The 20701-nt window shown below is 30.2% G+C and overlaps 1 protein-coding gene across 1 annotated transcript; it reads right to left on the bottom strand.

Moving 5' to 3' along the window:
- Positions 1-19682: 19682 nt before the first annotated feature.
- LOC104880325 (uncharacterized) lies at positions 19683-20285 on the bottom strand. The gene has a single exon (XM_010656658.1). The coding sequence runs from the start codon at positions 20283-20285 to the stop codon at positions 19683-19685; it is 603 nt and encodes a 200-aa protein (XP_010654960.1).
- Between the last annotated feature and the right edge of the window lie 416 nt (positions 20286-20701).

Consider the following 20701-nt stretch of genomic DNA (forward strand, 5'->3'; position numbering starts at 1 on the left):
ATATATATATATATATATATATATATATATATATATATGTATGTAGGCCTATTACAAGATACCTAGCACAAGCATTAATATTCAGTATTTGGACAAAAATATCAACTTGTAATTGGTATTCTTTTACAAAATTAGTTCATAAATATTGACAATAAAACCGAAGCAATATGCCTGTGTTTGGAGTAACATACAACATGCAAGGTAAACTTTATATGTCACACATTTATGACTACTTTATTTATTATTATATTAAAATAATCTTCATTTGGGTCGATTATTTTACACAATAATAACATGTTTACATATTTCAAAATAAATAAAATTACATAATATAAGTTACTTTGGCAACAAATATACATAACTTATTTGTTTTGAAATGTTAAACACATAGCAAGAAATAATTTTTTATGGTACAAAATCATAAACCATCATAAGGGTCCCGTAGCTCAGTTGGTAGAGCGTAAGGCTTTTAACCTTGTGGTTGTGGGTTTGAGCTCCATAGTGGGCGTGGTTTTTTGCTTTTGTTTTTTTTTATTTTTTTTATTGTGCATGCAAAATGAATGGCCCATCAAGTCTTGGGCCTTGAAAGTCCCCCAGCCTAAGTATGCAGAAATGAAGCTCAGTAAATTGGGTCTTCATTTCAAAGTGGTTGTTAGGCTTATAGTTCAGCCCTTGATTAAGGGCCCATTATGCAAAATGGGCTAATGGGTCATGAAATTGGGCTTACACTTTGGATTTGGTGGGGCGTGAAGATTGGGCTTGCTTTTAAAAATACAGCCACTCACCACCTGTGTCGCCAGTAGAGCCTAAAAGCCAAAGGACACCAAACGACGCCGGTAGCAGCGCCAAACGACACCGATAGTGGCGCCCAAAATCTAAGGACGCCAAACGATGTCGGAACGGCATCGCAATGCTTCTTTGATCGCCAAAACGGCACCAGAACATCGTCGCCGACTAGCATCATAGCTTGAAACGGAGACAACGTTCACTGAAAGGAACGCTATGGGCATCGCTCCCACTGGTGGAATGGCGTTACAGCCTGAAATGGAGTCTCAGGTTGCTTCTTTCCCGCTTTTAAGCAGTCTGGTAACGTGGGTTTGCAACCCGAGTAGGGGCTTAGAGGTTGATGGGTCGCAACATCTAGGCAAAGGCTTGGATGGCGTGGCTCATAGAGTGGAAGAGACCGCGACCTCCCGCTTCCGTCAAAGAAAGGATATGGAGTTTTTCAATTCAGTTTTCTAGAAGATTGTGAGAACTTTTCTTATTTATTAATTAAAGAAGTATGTTTCATTTCCGTATAAGGGTTTAGATCAAACCAAAGCCCAACAACCCCACTAAAAAGATAATTTTGTAGAATTCAGAAAATAAACCCTGAAAAATTCCCAGATACTGTCAAGTGATTCCTTGCCCTAATATGCCATATGGGAACAAAATCATGTATCTTTGAATCAACATGCATTTTTAAATGATTCAACATTTGTGGCTCTGATACCAATTGTTGGAACTCCATTTTGAATCCAAATATTAAACAGGAATCTCATGTTAAATCATATAAAGAAATTATGCCAGACATTTTATAGAATGGGAACTAACCTGAATCCATTACGGGTGTTGAAGAAGTATGGTTCTTCTAAGGCGATAGAGGAGGAAACCACCTTTTAGTATTCTCTCTGGTAATGGAAGGCAGGAGAGCGAGAGTTCTGTCTTTTCAAAAAAGAAATTGAATCGACACAAAACCTGATGAAATCCTTAAATATTAATTTCCTCTATGCCTTAGGGACCATACCATTTGGAATGCTAGGCCACATGTGTCTTAGGTCCATCATCTGAGACACATATGGCATTGGGCTCTACACATAAGGTGGCACATACTTAATGAACATAAATTGAAATATGTACAAATAGCTTAATCATAAACTATGGTTAATATGTGTGAGTCCATAGTTATTCTAACATGGAAATGATTTCAAATTTAGTTTGAAGATGAATAAGATAGAAATTAAACATTGAAGCATGCTTGGGTATAAATTAGTAAAGTATATGAATGATTTAGAGTTATGTTGTTGTGCTACGAACTAACTCTTCTAAACCATTTTATGACTTTAGTAATTTTGTATTTGAGATACAATCTGGTTGATGTTTTCCATAGATATGTTTTGAGGCATTTAGTTATTTTATCCTCTAATCATTTTGATAAAGACTATGAAAATCTAGGTTGTGGGGAGTGATTTATGCTAAAATCAATATGATTTTTCATGCAAATCCATAGTATTTTGGTATAAAGGAGAGCATAAATCACTACTTAGAACCTTAGATTTTGCTTATGGCTTATTTTGGTATCTAATGAGATTTTTGAAGTGTTTTTAGCAAAATATGAGATCGAAAGGTTGTTCCAAGTGTTAAAAAGTGGAGGAGGTAGGATAGTATGAAACAAAGATTCGTGCAGGAGTTGGAAGCTAGTGTCCATATGAAGATGTGCATTTCAATAGCAAGTGATAACTGATGATAATAATGGTTCAATTCCATGAGTTTGGGCTTCTTATCAATTAGGAAAGTTGGCATTTCAATAGTGGATGACGCAAAGCGACATGGATTAATAAACCTATAACTGCTATCAATTTGGAGGAAGATGCATTATTGATCTGAATGGATAAGCCATTTCAATAAAAGGCTACACCATTGTTGACATGGATGCTTATTGCTGAATTAGTATAATGAAAGATGTTTAATCCTTGTTATCACTCTGTTATTAGAATGAATTATGTATTATTTTTTAGTTTCAATCTAACAAGGGACTATAAAGTTTATTTGTTGCTAGTTTAGAAACTTTTTATAGTTAAATTATGTTTTATCTCCAAGGTTGTGATTTGGAGAAGAACATATTTGATTTTTGTAATATTCTAGATGTTATAAGAGGTGGCATAGTTGAGATGATGCCACATGGATGATTCTCTAGTATATATAGGTATTAGGAATTGGTTTTAGGGATCTTTTAGTATCTTTTGAACATCTTTGATTTTAACTAGTTGTTATTAATTTTTTAATTAGGATTATATTTTTTCCTCCATTATTCTCTATCACTTTCCACCATTTTCTCCTATTTTCTTAGCTTTCAACCATGGAGGTTGAGGTTAAATCTTCTATGATGAGCATATAAATCTCTTTATATCCACATGAGGATTCAAAGGTGAAGATAAAGCGAATGGTGCATTTCTCTAAGGTAAATCTCAGCCTCTATTCTTAGATTCATGGATCTTAGCTCCATAAGATAGAATTTTTGGTAAGTGCCTCATTATAAGGTATAGATGATGTTTTTTGGATTCAATTAATGATTGTCCTAGTGCTGTTATTCATTGATTTTCAAATAGATTATTTATATATATATGTTAACTCGCTCATAGATCTTTGACTAAATGTTAAAATGAATTAGCTAAAACATCTTGGGATCTAGAATTCAAAAGAGTACTATTGAATTTACTTCATTGGAGATCCTATTCAAAGCTGAGATTGAATTTAAGTTTAGTGAATCCCTCTAGATAGCCTAGTAGCTCTATTTCTTGTTCATTTCCTTCTATTTTTTGCTATATCCTATAATCAATTCATTTCAATTAATTTTACTTGAATTCTCATAAGTAATTTGCTTAACAAATACCATATCTTAAGAGATTCAAATTAATCTCAAAAGAAAATTCATTGATTCCACAAGAAGATGATTAAATCGCTATCCCTAGTTGTTCATCCCTTTTGTTATGAATTTTATCTTAGTTTTCAAGAATGGACAGACTACGATGCAATAACTTTGTGTGCCAAATCCAAGTTTGATTCTTAAATTCCTTCGAAAGGATAAAATTTGAGTTGTAATGATAGTCTTTAAAATTTAATGAACATCTTAATTCAACATTGTTTCAAACCAAATTTAGCCAAAAGAAAGACCAAAACCATCCCCACCACATTAGAAGTAATTGAATTTTGTCATCTATCAAATTTTATCTCTCAAATACATGTCTTCTTCACTTCTGGTAATTGCTCCAAAATGAACTTGAATTTCCTAAGGGTTCTTACACCAATAACAGTAACTAGTGACTAGTGAGAAGCACAATATTGCATATATGATTACATTGAGTTTGCACAATCAAAACCAACAGGTAGTACAAACATTTATGTTGGGTAGTACATTTAGGCAGAACATGTGATCCTTAAAAGTAGGCAATCAAGTATGTGTATGTATGAAAAAAGAATTAAGACTTCAATTGAGGTTGTATGAACATGCCTTCCTTGCCTTCTTCAGCTAACCATTAGGGTGTGAAGGCCTAGTGTAGACCCAAAATTTTCATTGTATCCCCATTCATCGACGAGACATTTTTTTTAAAAAAAATTAATTTTTTATTTTTTTGGAAAATTTATTTTAAAGTAGTTACTTCTTTTATTTTCTTTTCTTTAAAAGAAAAACAAAATAAATAAAACTGAAGCTTTGAGATAACTTCTAAGATGGAAAACAAGGCAATGGTTGTAAACCAAGATCAAATTTGGTTGCATGCTTTTGAAAGAAAGACTTTTGACCCTATGGATCCTAAGTGAGTTTTTTTTTTTTTTTAAATGTGTTTGAATAAAGAGTATTTTGATTAAAAAAAAAAAGATTTCTTTTTAAGAGAAAATAAAAAATGTTTGAAAGCAAAAAAATCGTTGGAATAAAAAAAACAAGGAAAACAAGAAAAAATTGAACTTTTGAAAGAAAGACTTTCGACCTATGGATCCTTAGTGAATTTTTTTAAATGTGTTTAAATAAAAAGTATTTTGATAAAAAGATTTCTTTTACAAAATCATTGGAAACAAAAACCAAGAAAGAAAAGAGAAAACAAAAACTTGTGAAGGAAAATTTTTGACAACTAACTAAATTGATATGGTGAGAATAAAAGCCGAACTTCATTATTTTTTGAAAATCAAATTTAACAAAGAACACCGAAGCAACAAACTAAAGGTTTCTAGATCAAACAAACTCACAAGATATCAATCAAGGACATCCAACTAGAATTCTAAAAGCATATAAACAAAGATGAAATCAATCGGGAACTAAAGTTTCCAATTTTAAAACATGAATATAAAAACATGGGATCAATCAAGCTATGTAACCAAAATTCACAAGAACACATAAACTCAATAGAATCCATCAAAAACTAAAGTTAACAATCTTGAAAATAATAAATATAATGACATGGAATCAACTAAACTAGTTAAATTATGAGGACTTATAAATTTGATTAGATGAATTGAGAACTAAATTTAACTCTTTTGAAACAAATAACATGTGGTCAAACAAAATAATAACTAAAAATTGAAAATAAGCAAATTAAGATAAAATCAATCAAGGACTAAAATTAGTGGTTTTAAAACGTACTTTGAATAACATGGGTTCTATCCAATTAAAAGCTAAAATTTAAAAGAACTAAACTAAGATTCAAACAGGGACTAATATTGATAAATTTAAAACACAACAACAGTCACGTTGGATCAATCAAAATAATAACTAAAAATTCTAAGAGAAGTAACTAAGATAAGTGCAATCAAGGATTAATATTGATGACTTTAGAACACAAACATAGTTACATAGGATCAATCGAAATTATAACTAAAATTCTAAAACACATAAATTAAAATAAGATCAGTCAAGACTAATATTCATGACTTCAAATCAAATAAATAAATAAATGACATAAGATTTATCAAACTAAACTAAAATTTCTGAAAACTCGTGAATTAAATCAAGGCTAACATTCATAACTTCGGAATAAGAACTAAATAATATAGGACTTATCAAACTAAAAACTAAAATTTTGAAAACGCATAAATTAAAATAAGATCAATCAAAGCTAATGTTCAATAAATAAATAAATGGCATAAGATTTATCAAACTAAAAACTAAAATTTTGAAAACGCATAAATTAAATAAGATCAAGGCTAACATTCATAACTTCATAACAAGAACTAAATGATATAGGGCTTATCAAACTAAAAACTAAAATTTCGAAAACACGTAAATTAAAATAAGATCAATCAAGGCTAATGGTCATAACTTGAAAACGAAAACTAAATAACGTATGACCAATCACACTAACAATTAAAAGTCTTAAAATATATAAATTAAGATGGGGTTAATCAAAACTAATATTCATGACTTTTAAACATATATTAAATAACGCATGATCGATCAAACTAACGATTAAAAATCCTAAAAACATAAATTAAGATACAAGAACTAATATATTTTCTTTTTTTTTAAAAGAGGAAACAATGTGTAAACAAATGGAATGATATGTGATTACAAACAAGAATAAAAATCAAAACAAAGCATGCAACAAAAAATAACTTACTTTTAATCTTCAATTAAATGGCAGCCCCGTGAATCCTCTCTAATTGCTCTTTAGCTGTGATTCCCTCCTATCAATTGTGGTGCGTGGTCACCTACTGTTGGTGCGTGGTGTCCTTTTAAAATGGTGCAGCTGCGCCTCTTTCCCCTGCTATGGCGTGTGATGTCTTTTTATTTCAATGGTATGGCTGTCTAAAGAGAACCTCATAAAAATAATAAAAAAAAAAAAAAATCCCTCTATTACGTGTTGCCAGTCCCTTTTAAAACCTTCTTCTGCTCTCCCAAAACCACCAGCCCCATTTTCATTGGCGATTGGTAGCCACTACCTGCTGTGCCTGGACTTATGCAGCCCACTTATGGATGGCGTCATGGTGTCCTGCTTCAAAATCTCCCTTCTAAAAAATCTGGTCATGCCTCTCAAGATGTGTGATGGTGCAGTCCCTCATCTCCTATGGCAGTGTGCTGTGTGTTATTCCCAAGTAAATCAAATCAAATAAGATCAGAAGCCTCTAAGCATTAATCCATGCAAATTTTATAATCATAATAATAAAATAAGATAAAATCACCATTCACATGCAAGTTTCTTAAAATCAATAAAAACAAATAACTAAACAAATAATAATAAATAAATAAGTAAATAACTAGATAAATGAATGAAATAAATAAATAGATAGAGATATAAATAAATAAAAGGTGTTAGAAATGCAAATTATTGCAAATTATGTAAACCAACGTAAGAATTGCCTAAAAGGTGGCTTAGGTGGGTTAGAGTGTCTGAATGAGCCAAGTGTGACTAAGTGAGCCCAAGTGACCTAGGTGGGTTAAGGTGGTGTCTAATGGGCCAAGTATCCCTAAGTGGGCTTAAACAATCTAAATGGGCTTATGTGAACCTAGATGGGCCTAAGGAGGTGTCTAATCGGCCAAGTGTGCCTAAGTAATCCTAAGTGACCTAGGTGGGTCTAATGAGTCTTAATGGGCTTAACTAGTGCCTAAACGGGCCAAGGTATGCCTAAGTGGGTCTAGGTAATCTAAATGGGCCTAAGATGGTGCCTAATGGGCCAAGTGTGCCTAAGTGTGCTATTCTTAAAGTGTATCTAAATGACCTATCCTAAAAAAAGAAAGGAAAATCCTAGGTTTAACTCAAGGCTACCAAGGGTCACAATGCAGGCCAGATAAATCCTTCAACTAGAGTATCCAAGGTGGCTCGAAAGATAAGTTGAACGAGTAGCGTGGGCTACCAAGGAAATACTATGGAATACTAAAACATCATGTGGACCAGCATTTTTCACGTGCACCCCCACTCGATCGGCGAGACTCACTTTTTATTGGTGAAAAATTAATTTTGGAAAAAAAGTCTGAGTCGCCACTTATTTTATTTTTATTTTAAAGGGAAAATAAAACAAGAAAGAAAAACCCTAAAATGTGACTCCATAATTTTTGGAAAAAGCATGTCTTTGAAAAACCCAAGTCTAGGTCTGGGGATAAGGTTACCTATTGGGAAGGTACTTCTAAAAGGTAGCACCCTCTAAGCCCTATAAAGGTATCTACTGACTAAGTTGAGGGAAACATGGCAATTAAATGGTTGATCATGGATACCTAAGTAAGCAAGGGGTTTTAAAAAAAAAAAGTATGTCAAGCAAGAAAGTCTGATCATAGGAGAGAGTCAAAGTGTGTACCTGAACGGTAAATTAGCATAGAACTAATGAATTGCAATCATAAAAGAGAGACATTTAATCTAAGAAAAATAAAAGATTGTATCGAAATCGAGATTTAAAAGAATTTATCACAAACAATTAATTAAACCAATAAACTAAAACCCAAAATAAAAAAAAAGAAATATTGTATTGAAAACCGAAAACTAACCTGTATTGTGTCGGAAAAATACTCTCTTGAAGTGTCAAAATGACAGCCCAATTAGTGTTTGAAGTCCTCTGCCGCTCCCCTAAAAAACTCTTGCGCGTGTCCTCTCTAAAAAAGATTGCTCTTGTATGTGGATCTCCGCTCCAAAAGAAAAGTCCTCCGTGTTCTCTCTACCAAAAAATCCCCCCTGTGTCTGTCTTCTCTCTTACTTCTTCATCAATTTTCAGCCGTTGAAGACCCTTGTCAAATGCACATATATTTAACAGAAAATTCAGTCACTCCACTAACAACATGGAGTCACAATTTCCTCCACTATTCTGCCATAATTTTCAGCTCACTTATCAATGCTCCTTCACCAAATTTCGAACACATTTCATTGTGAATTTTCAGCCATGAAAAAAGCTTCCATTCACAGCCATAATTCTCGTGTGTCCACCACAAAATTCAGTTTTCAAGAATTCACCTTTTACATGAAACTACCATCAAAGGAATTCTCCATATGAAACCATATATTCCGTGATATTCCGTGATTCATCCATGGAGATTTATAAATTCAAGGTCATTATCTCCATTAAGCTATTTTAAAATTCATCCATGGAGATTTATAAATTTAAGGCCATTATCTCCATTAAGCTATTATAAAATTCATCCATGGAGATTTATAAATTCAAGGCCATTATCTCCATTAAGCCGTTATAAAAGTCATCCATGGAGATTTTATATGCAATGCCATTGAAACCTGATTGGAATCAAGTAATTAATATTCACAAAGTGGCTGCCCATTCTCCATCAGAATCAAAGTGTTAACACGGCTGAAAGTGAATGAAAGCCTTTCCCTTTAACCAAGGCACCAACACGGCTGAATGTATATAGAATCTTCTTCATTAAATCAAGGCATCAACACGCGTAAAGGGGATGAAATTCCTGCCCGCTTAGATGGAGATCTCCCCTCCTTCCCAGAATAGTGCAGCTGAGTTCCAACCCCCCACCTAAAAAATCTGATTCTAAATGTCTCCGACCTGTGCGCGTGTTCTTGGAAAATCAGAATTGTGCGTAGACTCCTTCATGCGGTTGTGGAGACTTCCTGAAGTGGTGTGTGGCTGTTGGTGCGTGGTCCCCATGCTTGAGATTCAACTAAAGCACATGCATGCATGGATTCCTTCAATGAGATATCCTTAAAAAGATTTTCAGAGAAGTGATGCAAAACCTGTCTAGTCCTCTCTCACTGCAAGTCATAGGGCCAGAAGTCAAGCATGGCCCAGCCCGTACCTCCCTTTCCTAGCTTCATCTTGGCTTCGCTCGATCATGAAACTATCTCTCCTCCGACTTTTTTTCACTATTTATTCTTCTCTCATTCATGCACCATACATCTTATCTGTAATGATAAATTCAGAATTCAATCTGCTGTTTCAGTCTTAACCTCAATGATTGCTGGTTGATCCTGAACTTCATGCTTATTTGCCCTTTGTGCAGCTCTTATTTTTTCTTGGATTTGGTGCACATATTCTATTGCTATAATATGGATATTGGGAGCAGGCTTACTTGATGAGGCAACATTAAAACTTGACCTTTTTCCCCGCTCGGTGGAGATATTTCTGAGCCTTTTGTAAGTGGACGGTACGGAGAACAGGAATGGAAGACTTCAATATTGGCTTCCCACAGGTTATGGGTCTCGTCTGCGCTGTCTTGATGACATAATCACAGGGCTTGTAAATCTGCTGTTTTGGATCACACAGAATATGCAGATAACAGAACCTTGTTAGCGCCCTCGCCTAATCCTCCTTGAACGTCTGTATAATCGAAAGCCCCTTCTCCTCTTCCCAAGACGTCAATTTCTTTTTGTATGAAAGTTTCCATATATTCTTCTATGGGCAGCAACTTCTTCTCCTTCCTTGTAGTCGTGTCTTATATGCATGGTGGAGGTAACTTTATAAAATAATGCAGATGTCACTTTCATTTCTCCAAAATTTTTGTGATCTTCCTTCCAAATAGATGGCAGCCCGTTTTTTAGAAAAACAAAAAAATCTTCTTTCCATCCTTCATTCAGCCGTGATCTACTTTCCTTTCTTTAACACTTTAAATCTCCTTTCCATCCTCCATTCAACCATGATCTGCTTTCCTTTCTTTAAGGATATAAATCTTCTTTCCATGTTGCATAGAATATCCCCACATATATGCAGCCGTGTACATCAAGGATCTTCTCCAATGTGTGCATTCGAATCTCATGCCAAAATAAAATAAGAATTAAAATTAGTAAAGGTCATGAAATTGAAAATGAAAACTAATTAAAATTATGCAATTAAAAACATTATGTCTGTCATAGCTACACAAAAATAATTAAGACATCAGTTTACACAATTAATCATCAATCTCATGCAATATTCTATAAAATAAATAAATAAAAACAAATAACTAACCAAATAATAATAAATAAATAAGTAGATAAATAAATAAAATAAACAAGAAATCGAGTACATGCCAGCATTAAAAGTGCAAATCATGCAAATTATGTAAGTCATGTTAAGAATGTCTAATGAGTCAAGTGTGCCTAAAGTGATCGGGATATTGTCTAAGTGACTTAAACATGCCTAAGAACTATCTTAAAAAGGAATGGAAAGCTTAAGTCTAAATCAAAACTTCCAAGGGTCACAATAAAAGGGTTAGGCAATCCCTTAACCAGAGTCTCCAAGGTGGCTCAAGAAAGGTAAGTAGCGTGAGTAGATATGGGCCACCAAGGAGCTACTGTAAAGTATCGAACAAGTATCTAATAGGACATATGCTAGGAGGACAAAATTGAGGGTCTATACATCACTTAATAGGGCATGTGCTAAGGGAGCAAAATGGAGGGTCTACAACTAAACTCAGGTTTTTCCAAAACTTAAGGAGTCATTTTTTTTAAGGTTTTCTTTCTTATTTTATTTTCTCTTTTAAAATAAATTAAAATAAGTGGTGACTCCGACTTTTTCAAAACTAATTTTCTACCATTAAAAAGCGAGTCTCGTCGATGAGTAGGGACACACATGAAAAATGTGGGTCTACATCTAGGTTTTCATGTTTTGCATGTCCTCACTGGATTAAATGATAAATTTGAAATATAAAATAAAAGTACAATTGAAAGACAATGTTAGGAGAATGCCAAAGTGTAATACTCATATTGACATTAATAAAATAATGATCAAAATGAAATTAGGATTCTACATCATTTTTTTTTCTTTCCCTTTCTCATCTATTCCAAACAAAAATATCAAATATAATGAAACACTATAAATATAAATCATATAATAATTTATGATATATTTCAATTATTTTTATAACTATATTTGTTTTAAATATTTGATTAAAAATGCATACAAGTAAAAAAAAAACTCCTTTACAAGTTAGTAGCCATAGAAGTTACTATTTTGCGGTATAATTTAAGATTTTATTCTTAATAACTAATCAATTTTGATAAATTAGTAATTAATAATTAAAAATAATAAATATATAATTGATCAATAAAAAATAAAATAACCAATTATTAATAAAGATGTGGTTAAAAACTTTTAAAAAAACTTTTAAAAAAACTTTATATTTATATAGAATTTCACATGTGCTATATATATTAGACATTTTTTTATTTTGTAAATATGAAAATAGAGCTAGGCATATAGTACTTGCAATATATTATATCATATAATATTTAACTTATACTTATTTATTTATTATTAATATATGATATCTTCGTACGCATAAATAATATTTGGAATTTTATGTAGGTAGAATGTTTTTATAGACACTAGACAATTTATTTGAGAAATTTAATTTTGACCAATCATTTAAAAACAAAGTAATAATTAAAAAGAATCTATTAATTTAAACTAGGTAACTAAATGTTAGTATAAATTTACTTTTTGAGTGGATAAAGTATGATTTTGAATGAGAACAAATTAGATGACTGTAACTTATTCATAGCTAACATAAATTTAATACTACATTGGACTTGTATGGATAACTTTTACCTAATATAATAAAAATCATTTAGTAGTATTTATGTATGTGTAGCACCATATAATAACATTGAAATTTAAATAAATTTATATCATAGGATGTAATCTTACATATCTTGGATTATCTATTGTTATTATTTATATATATAAAAATATAAATTACATATTACACTATAAATATTAATTGCTCAAATAATTTACATTTTTGTTATTTCATAACAATACTATTATTACATGATAGAATATTTAAATTTAAATAAATCTACATTTTAGTATTTAATTTTATGGATCCTTAATTTTTATTATTATTTATATAAATAAAATATTATAGTATAAATATTAAGTGTCAACAAATATGTATTATATTATTTCATAGTATAAATCATCTACTTATTTATTAATATTCTTTATTAATATCACAATTTAATAACATTATTTGGTGACAAAATTACTCAATTTGTCAGGAAATAATATAATTATCGACAAAACCATTTTGTAAGCAAAAATAGATAAAAAGTTGTAACTTTTAGTGAAGAAATTATTTTCATCATCAAAAATTATAATTAGTGATAAATATTTTTGTCACAAAAGTGTTTGAGCCAAGAAAAAAAGAGTCAAATTTTCCCGCCACATATTATTGAATTATTTGGAATTATATGAATATATATATATATATATATATATATATATATATATATATATATATATATATATATAGGAGTTATTGAATATAATGAGCAAAATATGTTTAGATTATATTAATAATAAAAGTAAATAGACCCTTAATTATAATTTCAACTAAAACATCAAACAAATAAATAACTAAGTTACAATTTCAAGCAAAAGATTATGTGCTTAAATCATAGAAAAAGTTAATAATTATTTGGAACTGTTAAAAAATTGAGGAAAAAATAAAAATAATTTTTGGAAGTATTTTTCCTTTATTCACAATGCTCACACTTTTATGTTCAAGGAATTATTGAAATTATTCTACTTACAATATCTGGAGGTAAACTAATTTTGAAAATATGAAAATAATTTGTAAATCCTTTTTTTTCCATATTTTATTCACTATACTAACATTTTTATCATTGATATTTTTTTTTCTGTCTCATATTATATACAACCACTAAAATGTGTTCAAATTTTAAATATTAAACACAAATAGACACTTATAATAATAAAAATATTTATAAAACAAATTAAGGGATTTGAACTCTTACATAAAGATTTGAATTAAGTTATGATATTTTATTAAAATACGCATTTAGTAAAAATTTATATTGTCTCACTACATCTTTATTGTTTTGGCTCGAAGATGTTGGTATTTACTATTAAATTTGGATTACTAAAAAACATGGAAATGTATGTTTATAGAATTATTTTTCTCACACAAAATGTGTTTCGAAAATCAAAAGTACAAGTTCTTAAAAAAAATTATTTTTGTGGGTACCCTACCTTTACACGATCTTCCCTTATATCAATAGAATGATAACAATATGCGACTGCAGAGGCACGCTTAAAGCAACAAAACAACATGCTTAGAGGTTAAATAGTTTAGGGTGGTCTGGTCGACTCCTTTTATCAATGAATATCATGTCATGTTTGGTAAGCAGGGATGAAAAATGGGAATGAATATTTCACTTATTTTCTCATTCATTTCCATATTTGAATAATTCAAGTAATGATGATAATGAAATCAAGAACTATTTCAATAAAAATAAAATCTCACTTATAAGAGAAATTAGGTATTTAAATTCTTTAATAGAAGTTATTTTTAATAGCACTTTTCAAAAATTAAAAAAACCAATAATTTATTTAGATAAGTTGTTTTTAAAAATATTTTTTTAATTTTAATTTAGTAAAAAAATTATAAATTCAATTTATATAATATAAATTAAATCTAATTCAAGTTTCATTAAAAATAAAAATAATTCTGTAATTACAAATAAATTAAGAATAAATAGTTTTAAATTAAATATGAATAGTATATTGTAATAAAATATTAAATTATATTTTTTATAAAAATTATAAAAATATGGTCATTAACATCTTATAAAAACATACATAATTGATTTATTTTATTAAAAATAAATAATAATAATTCAAAATTAATAATTATCAATAATATTTTATTTTAAATGATTTTAAAGCAAATACACTTTAATTTTTTAAGGTATTGTATGCATATATTTATTACTCAATTATGAATATGATATTATGAAAATTTTCATTTAATTATAATTAATTAATCAATTTTTATAATTTCAAATTATTCTTAAAAATCAGAAAATTCATTAAAAAATTTAAAGCATTAATTATGCCTATTATTTTTTATAGTCATTATTATTTTTTTGAGTTTGAAATTATTTTTAAAAACCATTAAATTCATTAATAAATTTAATACAAAGTCTCATTTGATTTGAAATCAATTTCTCCAAAGAAAAAAAAAATTGGAAAAAACAATTTTTTTACTTACTTTAGTTATATAAAAAAAAAACCTAGAGAACAATAACCAAACAATGGAATAAAATTTTAAAAATAATTTTTTTTTTAAAACCATATGCCCAAATAGGTTTTTATTATTTAGCAAAACAAAACTATCACAGATGTGTCTTTAAAAGAAAATAAAAAATTATTTTAAACTATGTATATTGTTAGAGTTTTTTAAATGAAAATAAAAAATTTATTTTAAACTATATCTATTGATATTATTTTCAATATATTATTTTTTTCATTCTCGTTCCCTTGTTACTTTATATTAAAATAAAAATAAATAATTATTACAACCTTATATTTCTATATACATTCAAAATATAAAAATTGAAATTATTAAATTCATTCTTATTCAAAAATAATAAAAATAGAAACAAAATATTTATTTTCATTTTTTATAGGTATCTTTCAAACATAGCCTTATAAGGAAAGTAGCCTCATAAACTTTGATAAATATTTATTCTACTAAGGTCAACTATTTGTTTGGGAGATCAATGAATATGGGATTCGCTACATTAGATGCATTGATTTGACAATGTCCCAATAATTTTTTTGTTCTCCTTGTCTTTTGGCCATTTTCTTGCACTCCTTTTGCTTGTAATTATTTGTGGGAGACATAAGGACAACCATATGAGTGGAAGAGACATAAATATGGGGTCCGCTGCATTAGTTGCATTGATTTGTCATTGTCCCAGTAATGTTTTTTCTTTTCTTTAGCCAATTTGCTTGTAATTGTTTGTGAGAAACACAATTGCATTAGAAAGTCTCTGTCTATATATATTTTTTTTGCAATTATTTGTGGGGGACTCAATTGCATTCGAAAGTCTGTGCCTAGATTTATATAAATTAAAAAAGGAAAAAAAATGGTCAATAAATAATCTCGTTTATTAAAGAAAATAAAAAGTTAGACTTTATGAATTATATGTTTATAACTAAATAGGTATTTAATAAAATTTAATAATGCCTTAAGTTAACTTTAAATTCCAAACTTGGCATATGTTCATCAAAGTTAAAGTATGTTAATTGATCATATAATAGAAATATCTTTAACTTAAGGATTGAAAATGTAATTTTGATAAATTGATAGTATTACCTATTTAATTATGGACACCAGTTCTTGAAAGATTTGTATATAGTGGATGGTAGATCACAAACTCGAATTTTGTCTCATTATAATTTCATAGGATATTGTGGTACAATTGATTTTTTTTAGTGGAGTGTTGAATCAACTTTAAAATTAGATTTTGATGTAGACCGTATTTTCCTATGGGTTTTAATGATCCTCGCTCAAACTTCTTCTACTATCTAAAAGTGTCGATACCACAATACAAAATTTGATACAATCTCGGCAACCGCTCCAAGCCTTCTATTATATATCAAACTAGTTTGATACCTAAATAGAATGTATAAAAATTGTATCAATCCAGTATTAATCCTTACCGGAGCTCCATTAAAAATTTATTCCTTCTGTCAAAACAACCTGAAGGCTTATTTCTCCACCTTTCTGCCAAGAATTGATACATCATTTTGATATCAAAATTAGCTTAGTCTCCTAAAGTTTAAACTTTGATTTTTTTGAACTCTTGAATTTCCTTGTTAGCAACCAAATAGGTAACATCAAAAGTATAAGCTGAGTAGTTTATGCTTTGCTTCATTATAAAATTGACAGTTTGAAGCGTAGAAAAATACATGATTTGAGCATAAATCACTTCTTTAAAGACAGGTAAAAGAGACACCAACTGAGGCTTGATTGTGATGTGTTCAAAAGGAGGGATAAAATAAGGAGAGGCAATACTTGGAGGATTGAGATGGTCTCTCATTGATCTAGAACAGTATGATTATGCTGCGTAGGAGCTTGACTTCCATGGTTTCTCCTTGATTTTTATTTAAAGCATAGATTCTCTTTGATTTTCCTTTTGACTATGTTTAGTACTTAGAATGTACTAAGCAATAAATAAATGATTTTCTCATATTTGGTTTTATTATAAAAAATATGAAAGAAAATTAAATATAATTAAAATTAGCAATTTTTTATGTATTTTTAAATTATTTAATCTTTATATAGTTGAATTAAATAAATTAAATGAGTTTAGAATAGTATATAAAAATAATTATTGATTTAAATTTATTTTTTTCCACTTTTGTTTTCTTCACTTTTTTTTTTCCACTTTTCCTTTCTATTTTCTTTCCTTACCATTTTTTCTCAAATTTTCGAGAAACCAAACATAACCCTAATAATCCTCTTCCAACCAATTAACATACACCAAAAAACCTAGTTAAAAAAGAAAACAAGCAAAAGTTGAAACCTACCCAAACAAAGAAATTAAAACAACAAATCTACCAAACAAGAGTTCGATCTAAAAAACAAAACAAATAAATAAATAAATAAATAAAGGTCCATCAAAATTCTACTAATCTCTGATTCAAACCAATTTAGTTCCATAGTAATGAGGCCTAATTTTGTTTTGACGTGCTAAGATTTAGTGCTTATTTCAGTTATGAGATTTAGATTTTATTCTTTAAAAAGAACTCAAAACTCATATCTAGTTGTGTCAAATTAGATTCTAGGTATTGAAAACCATTCACTCCTTAAGACCACACTAAGGAGTGAATGGACAACCAAATAAAGCGGTTCAGTCATCTCCGTAGAAAACTAGAGTGTTTTCTTTAGAAATTGACCCACATTCCTATAGATCTAACACTTATTGACTATATTACCAATGAAAATTCAATTTAAAATTATTGAAATCAAGTTATTTCTATACTTGAGTTAGTTGCTTCCACTATATTTTCTGTTACTTTAGGTGCTTGGTATTTGGTTGGTTAAAGACTTGGTCCATTTGAGATTACGGATTCATCTAGGGTTTGATCTTTATATAAGTCCATGATCTTTTGGCAGACCTTTCAGGATTCAGGACATCACAAAATGATCTTGCTAATTTTAGGAGCATGAGGAACATCATGTGGATATAACATTAACATTCGAACACATCACATTACTAGATTGTAAGTGCCAGTCCCTAGCACCTCATATAGATTCATTCCTAGGTAAACTTTTCTACTTCTAGAACCCAATGAGACTCGACAAACCCTACTCTGTTCCTTGCTACGTGGTTGGCTTCTCTTGGGCTTGCACGCCACAGTTGAGGAGAATGAGTAATGTCTAAAGCTCAACTAGTCACCAAGTATTGAATGCGACAAATGATGTTTGGTAATCATTTCTTCAACTCAATGCACTGATGACGAGCGAACAACGTCTTACAGTTAGTGCCAGTCATCTTGGCTTATCCTTCTTCTCATCTTTCGCCTCTCTTGCGCTTATTCACAGATGTGCCTCCCAATCCTCTGTTATTTTCCTTTCTTTAGAAGAGTCTTTAGGTTATGTTTTGTTTCCGGAAAATAGAAGAGAAAATACAAGAAAAAGAAATTACATAAAGAGCAAAAATAGAAAAAAAATGAATGAAAATAAAAATAGATTTAAAATCAATAAATTATTTTTATTTGTTACTTCGGACTCATTTTATTTATTTATATCTTCTAAAGATCAAATAATTTTAAAATATATAAATTTTAATTAATTTTAATTATATTTTATTTTCTTTCATATTTTTCAGAATAAAATCCAACATAAAAAATAATTTTTATTAGCATTTTTTTTTCCTATTTTTAATACTTTTCAGGAACAAACATATTCTTACACTTTAATCTAACCATCACTGTAAGGTAGTCTTTGCTATTTAGGCAAAATCACCAGCTTTTGCTACTTCGAAATGCTTGGCTTTAAAATCCAAATGACATGAAATAATATTCTCAAAAATCTTGATATTTTCATTATTTGTCATGCCTTTCTTCATAAGTTCTTAAGAACATGGTAAGGAACAAATAATTGCTTGAACATGCATGATGTTCATCCTTTTGGTGGTGTCTTGCGCCACCGAGCTTGAAAAATCATGACTGAATTGAGTCTTACAGGTTGCTTCATCCAGTGTTGAAATTATGTTTTACAGGAGTCACATTGTATGGTCAACCCTCATGAGGTGATGCCATATTTCTATTTGATGGCTTCCCAGATATCTTATCACATGGGGTGAGTGCATTACAGCCTTACGAGGCATCAACCTTTATGACTGCCTACGGACCAACTCATAAGCTATAAGGAATTCATGAGTTATGCATTCATAGTATGACCCAAAGGTTATATTTTGACTTTTTTGCAACAAAGCTTAGTGTTCTAATATATATTACATATTTAATAATATTTCTTGTGCACAAGTAAATGAAATAAAATTAATAATGATCATTGTATAACCATGAAAAGGTCCATTAATTATCAATGACTTTTTTAGTTTAATGCTAATAGGGAAGCCTCTATAATACTTTGGATATATATATAATGTCATTGAAAAGTTCATGGCTTCTTGTATGACATTAAGGCCTCGTTTGTGATAATATTTTGTTTTTGACTTTAGTACGGAGGAAGCTAAAACCAAAGTTGTAATTTTTAAACGATAATATTTGTATATAAAAGTTTTATTAAACATATGAAAGAACTCTTTGCATAAGTTAAAATAAAGCTTCTATAAAAAATAATATTTTCTTAATTTACATATTATTATTATTATTGTTTTAAGTCTTGAGCTTTTTGCCCATCGGGAATCGATGCAAACAAGATCTAATGTGTTCAAGTACTACAACATATGACTTATTCATTTAATAGTCGAAGTAGAAGTAAAAATAATTATGCAATTGAATTTAATGTTTGAAAATTGTATTTAAAAATATTTTTATCAAAAATAAGAATAATTATGATATTTTTAAGCATTTTAATTAAATAAAAATCTAGTAATAAATCGGATTAACAAATGTGAGTTTTATGATGGAGAGTTCTATCAAAATACGTACTCTTAAAAGTTATTTTTCATTTTAAAAACAGAAGCTTCACTTCCACACATGTACACAAAAGAGAGAACAATTGATCATTTTGCTTGCACCTTCTTAAGAAATCGATGGAGCAACCTTAAAAAGAATGGCAAGAAGAATGAAATTATGAGGCACTCCAAGAGGACACCTCTTGGTGGTTCCAACGTAGCAATTGAGACACCATAAGTGGCCATCATTGAATATATAGCAGTCAGCACCTCAAAACTAAATGGGCATCCAATTATGAGAGCAGTAATGGTTTGGATTGACGCAGAAAGGGCTAATGTGTTGCAGAAGAGAAACAATGTGAATTGGACTTTTTGAGTAGAAGCTAAGACGACACTCACTGAACCTTCTTTCACTCCCTGCTCCCCTGAAGTGGTATTGCAGGATAGAAACAATGTGTGCTCAGTGTTTTCCTTGGAAGGTAAGATGACTCTCCCTGAGCATGTTTCCGCTCCCTCTTTGGTGGCGGGTCCCTCCGGCAAAAAGCTACTTGGAGGGTTGAGTCCTGCTTGGAATGTCACGGCAGCAATCAGGGCAGCAACTACTAGCAAAGTGTTTCTAGCATCCCCCGGCATGTCCCTACGGGGATTAAACCTATAGTAAGCATACCAGTTTGTGGAGGGATCTTCAGGCAGGTTAGGCTGTGTAGCCATCAATTCTGACAAGAAGGAAGAAACTTTTACACACTATATAAGATTCAAGAACTTTATATAGGGCCCAAGAAGGTGAGAACTGTTCTCTTGGTTTTCACGAAGTAATCTTATCTTATTCCACTCCTTTTGGGTATATTCTTTATTTTAAATTGCTGCATGGACTAATGAAATTGAAGTGAATACTTGAGGACAAGCCCATGCTTTGGAAACAATGTGAAGCCCTGACGGAAGAAACAATTTATGTCCGGAATCCTAGCTATATAATTTTGAAAACCAGCCTCACATGATTTGGACTTCTTAGTCACAAATTTGATAAAAAAACATTTTCCATGAATAGTGCCTTCCCAGGAAAGTTCAGTCTTTCATTGAAGTTACGAGCACTTCCATGTTTTGACTTGCTTTATTGCATACTCACT

The sequence above is a fragment of the Vitis vinifera genome, chromosome 9 (genome assembly GCF_030704535.1).
Source record: "Vitis vinifera cultivar Pinot Noir 40024 chromosome 9, ASM3070453v1".
Classification (NCBI taxonomy): Eukaryota; Viridiplantae; Streptophyta; class Magnoliopsida; order Vitales; family Vitaceae; genus Vitis; species Vitis vinifera.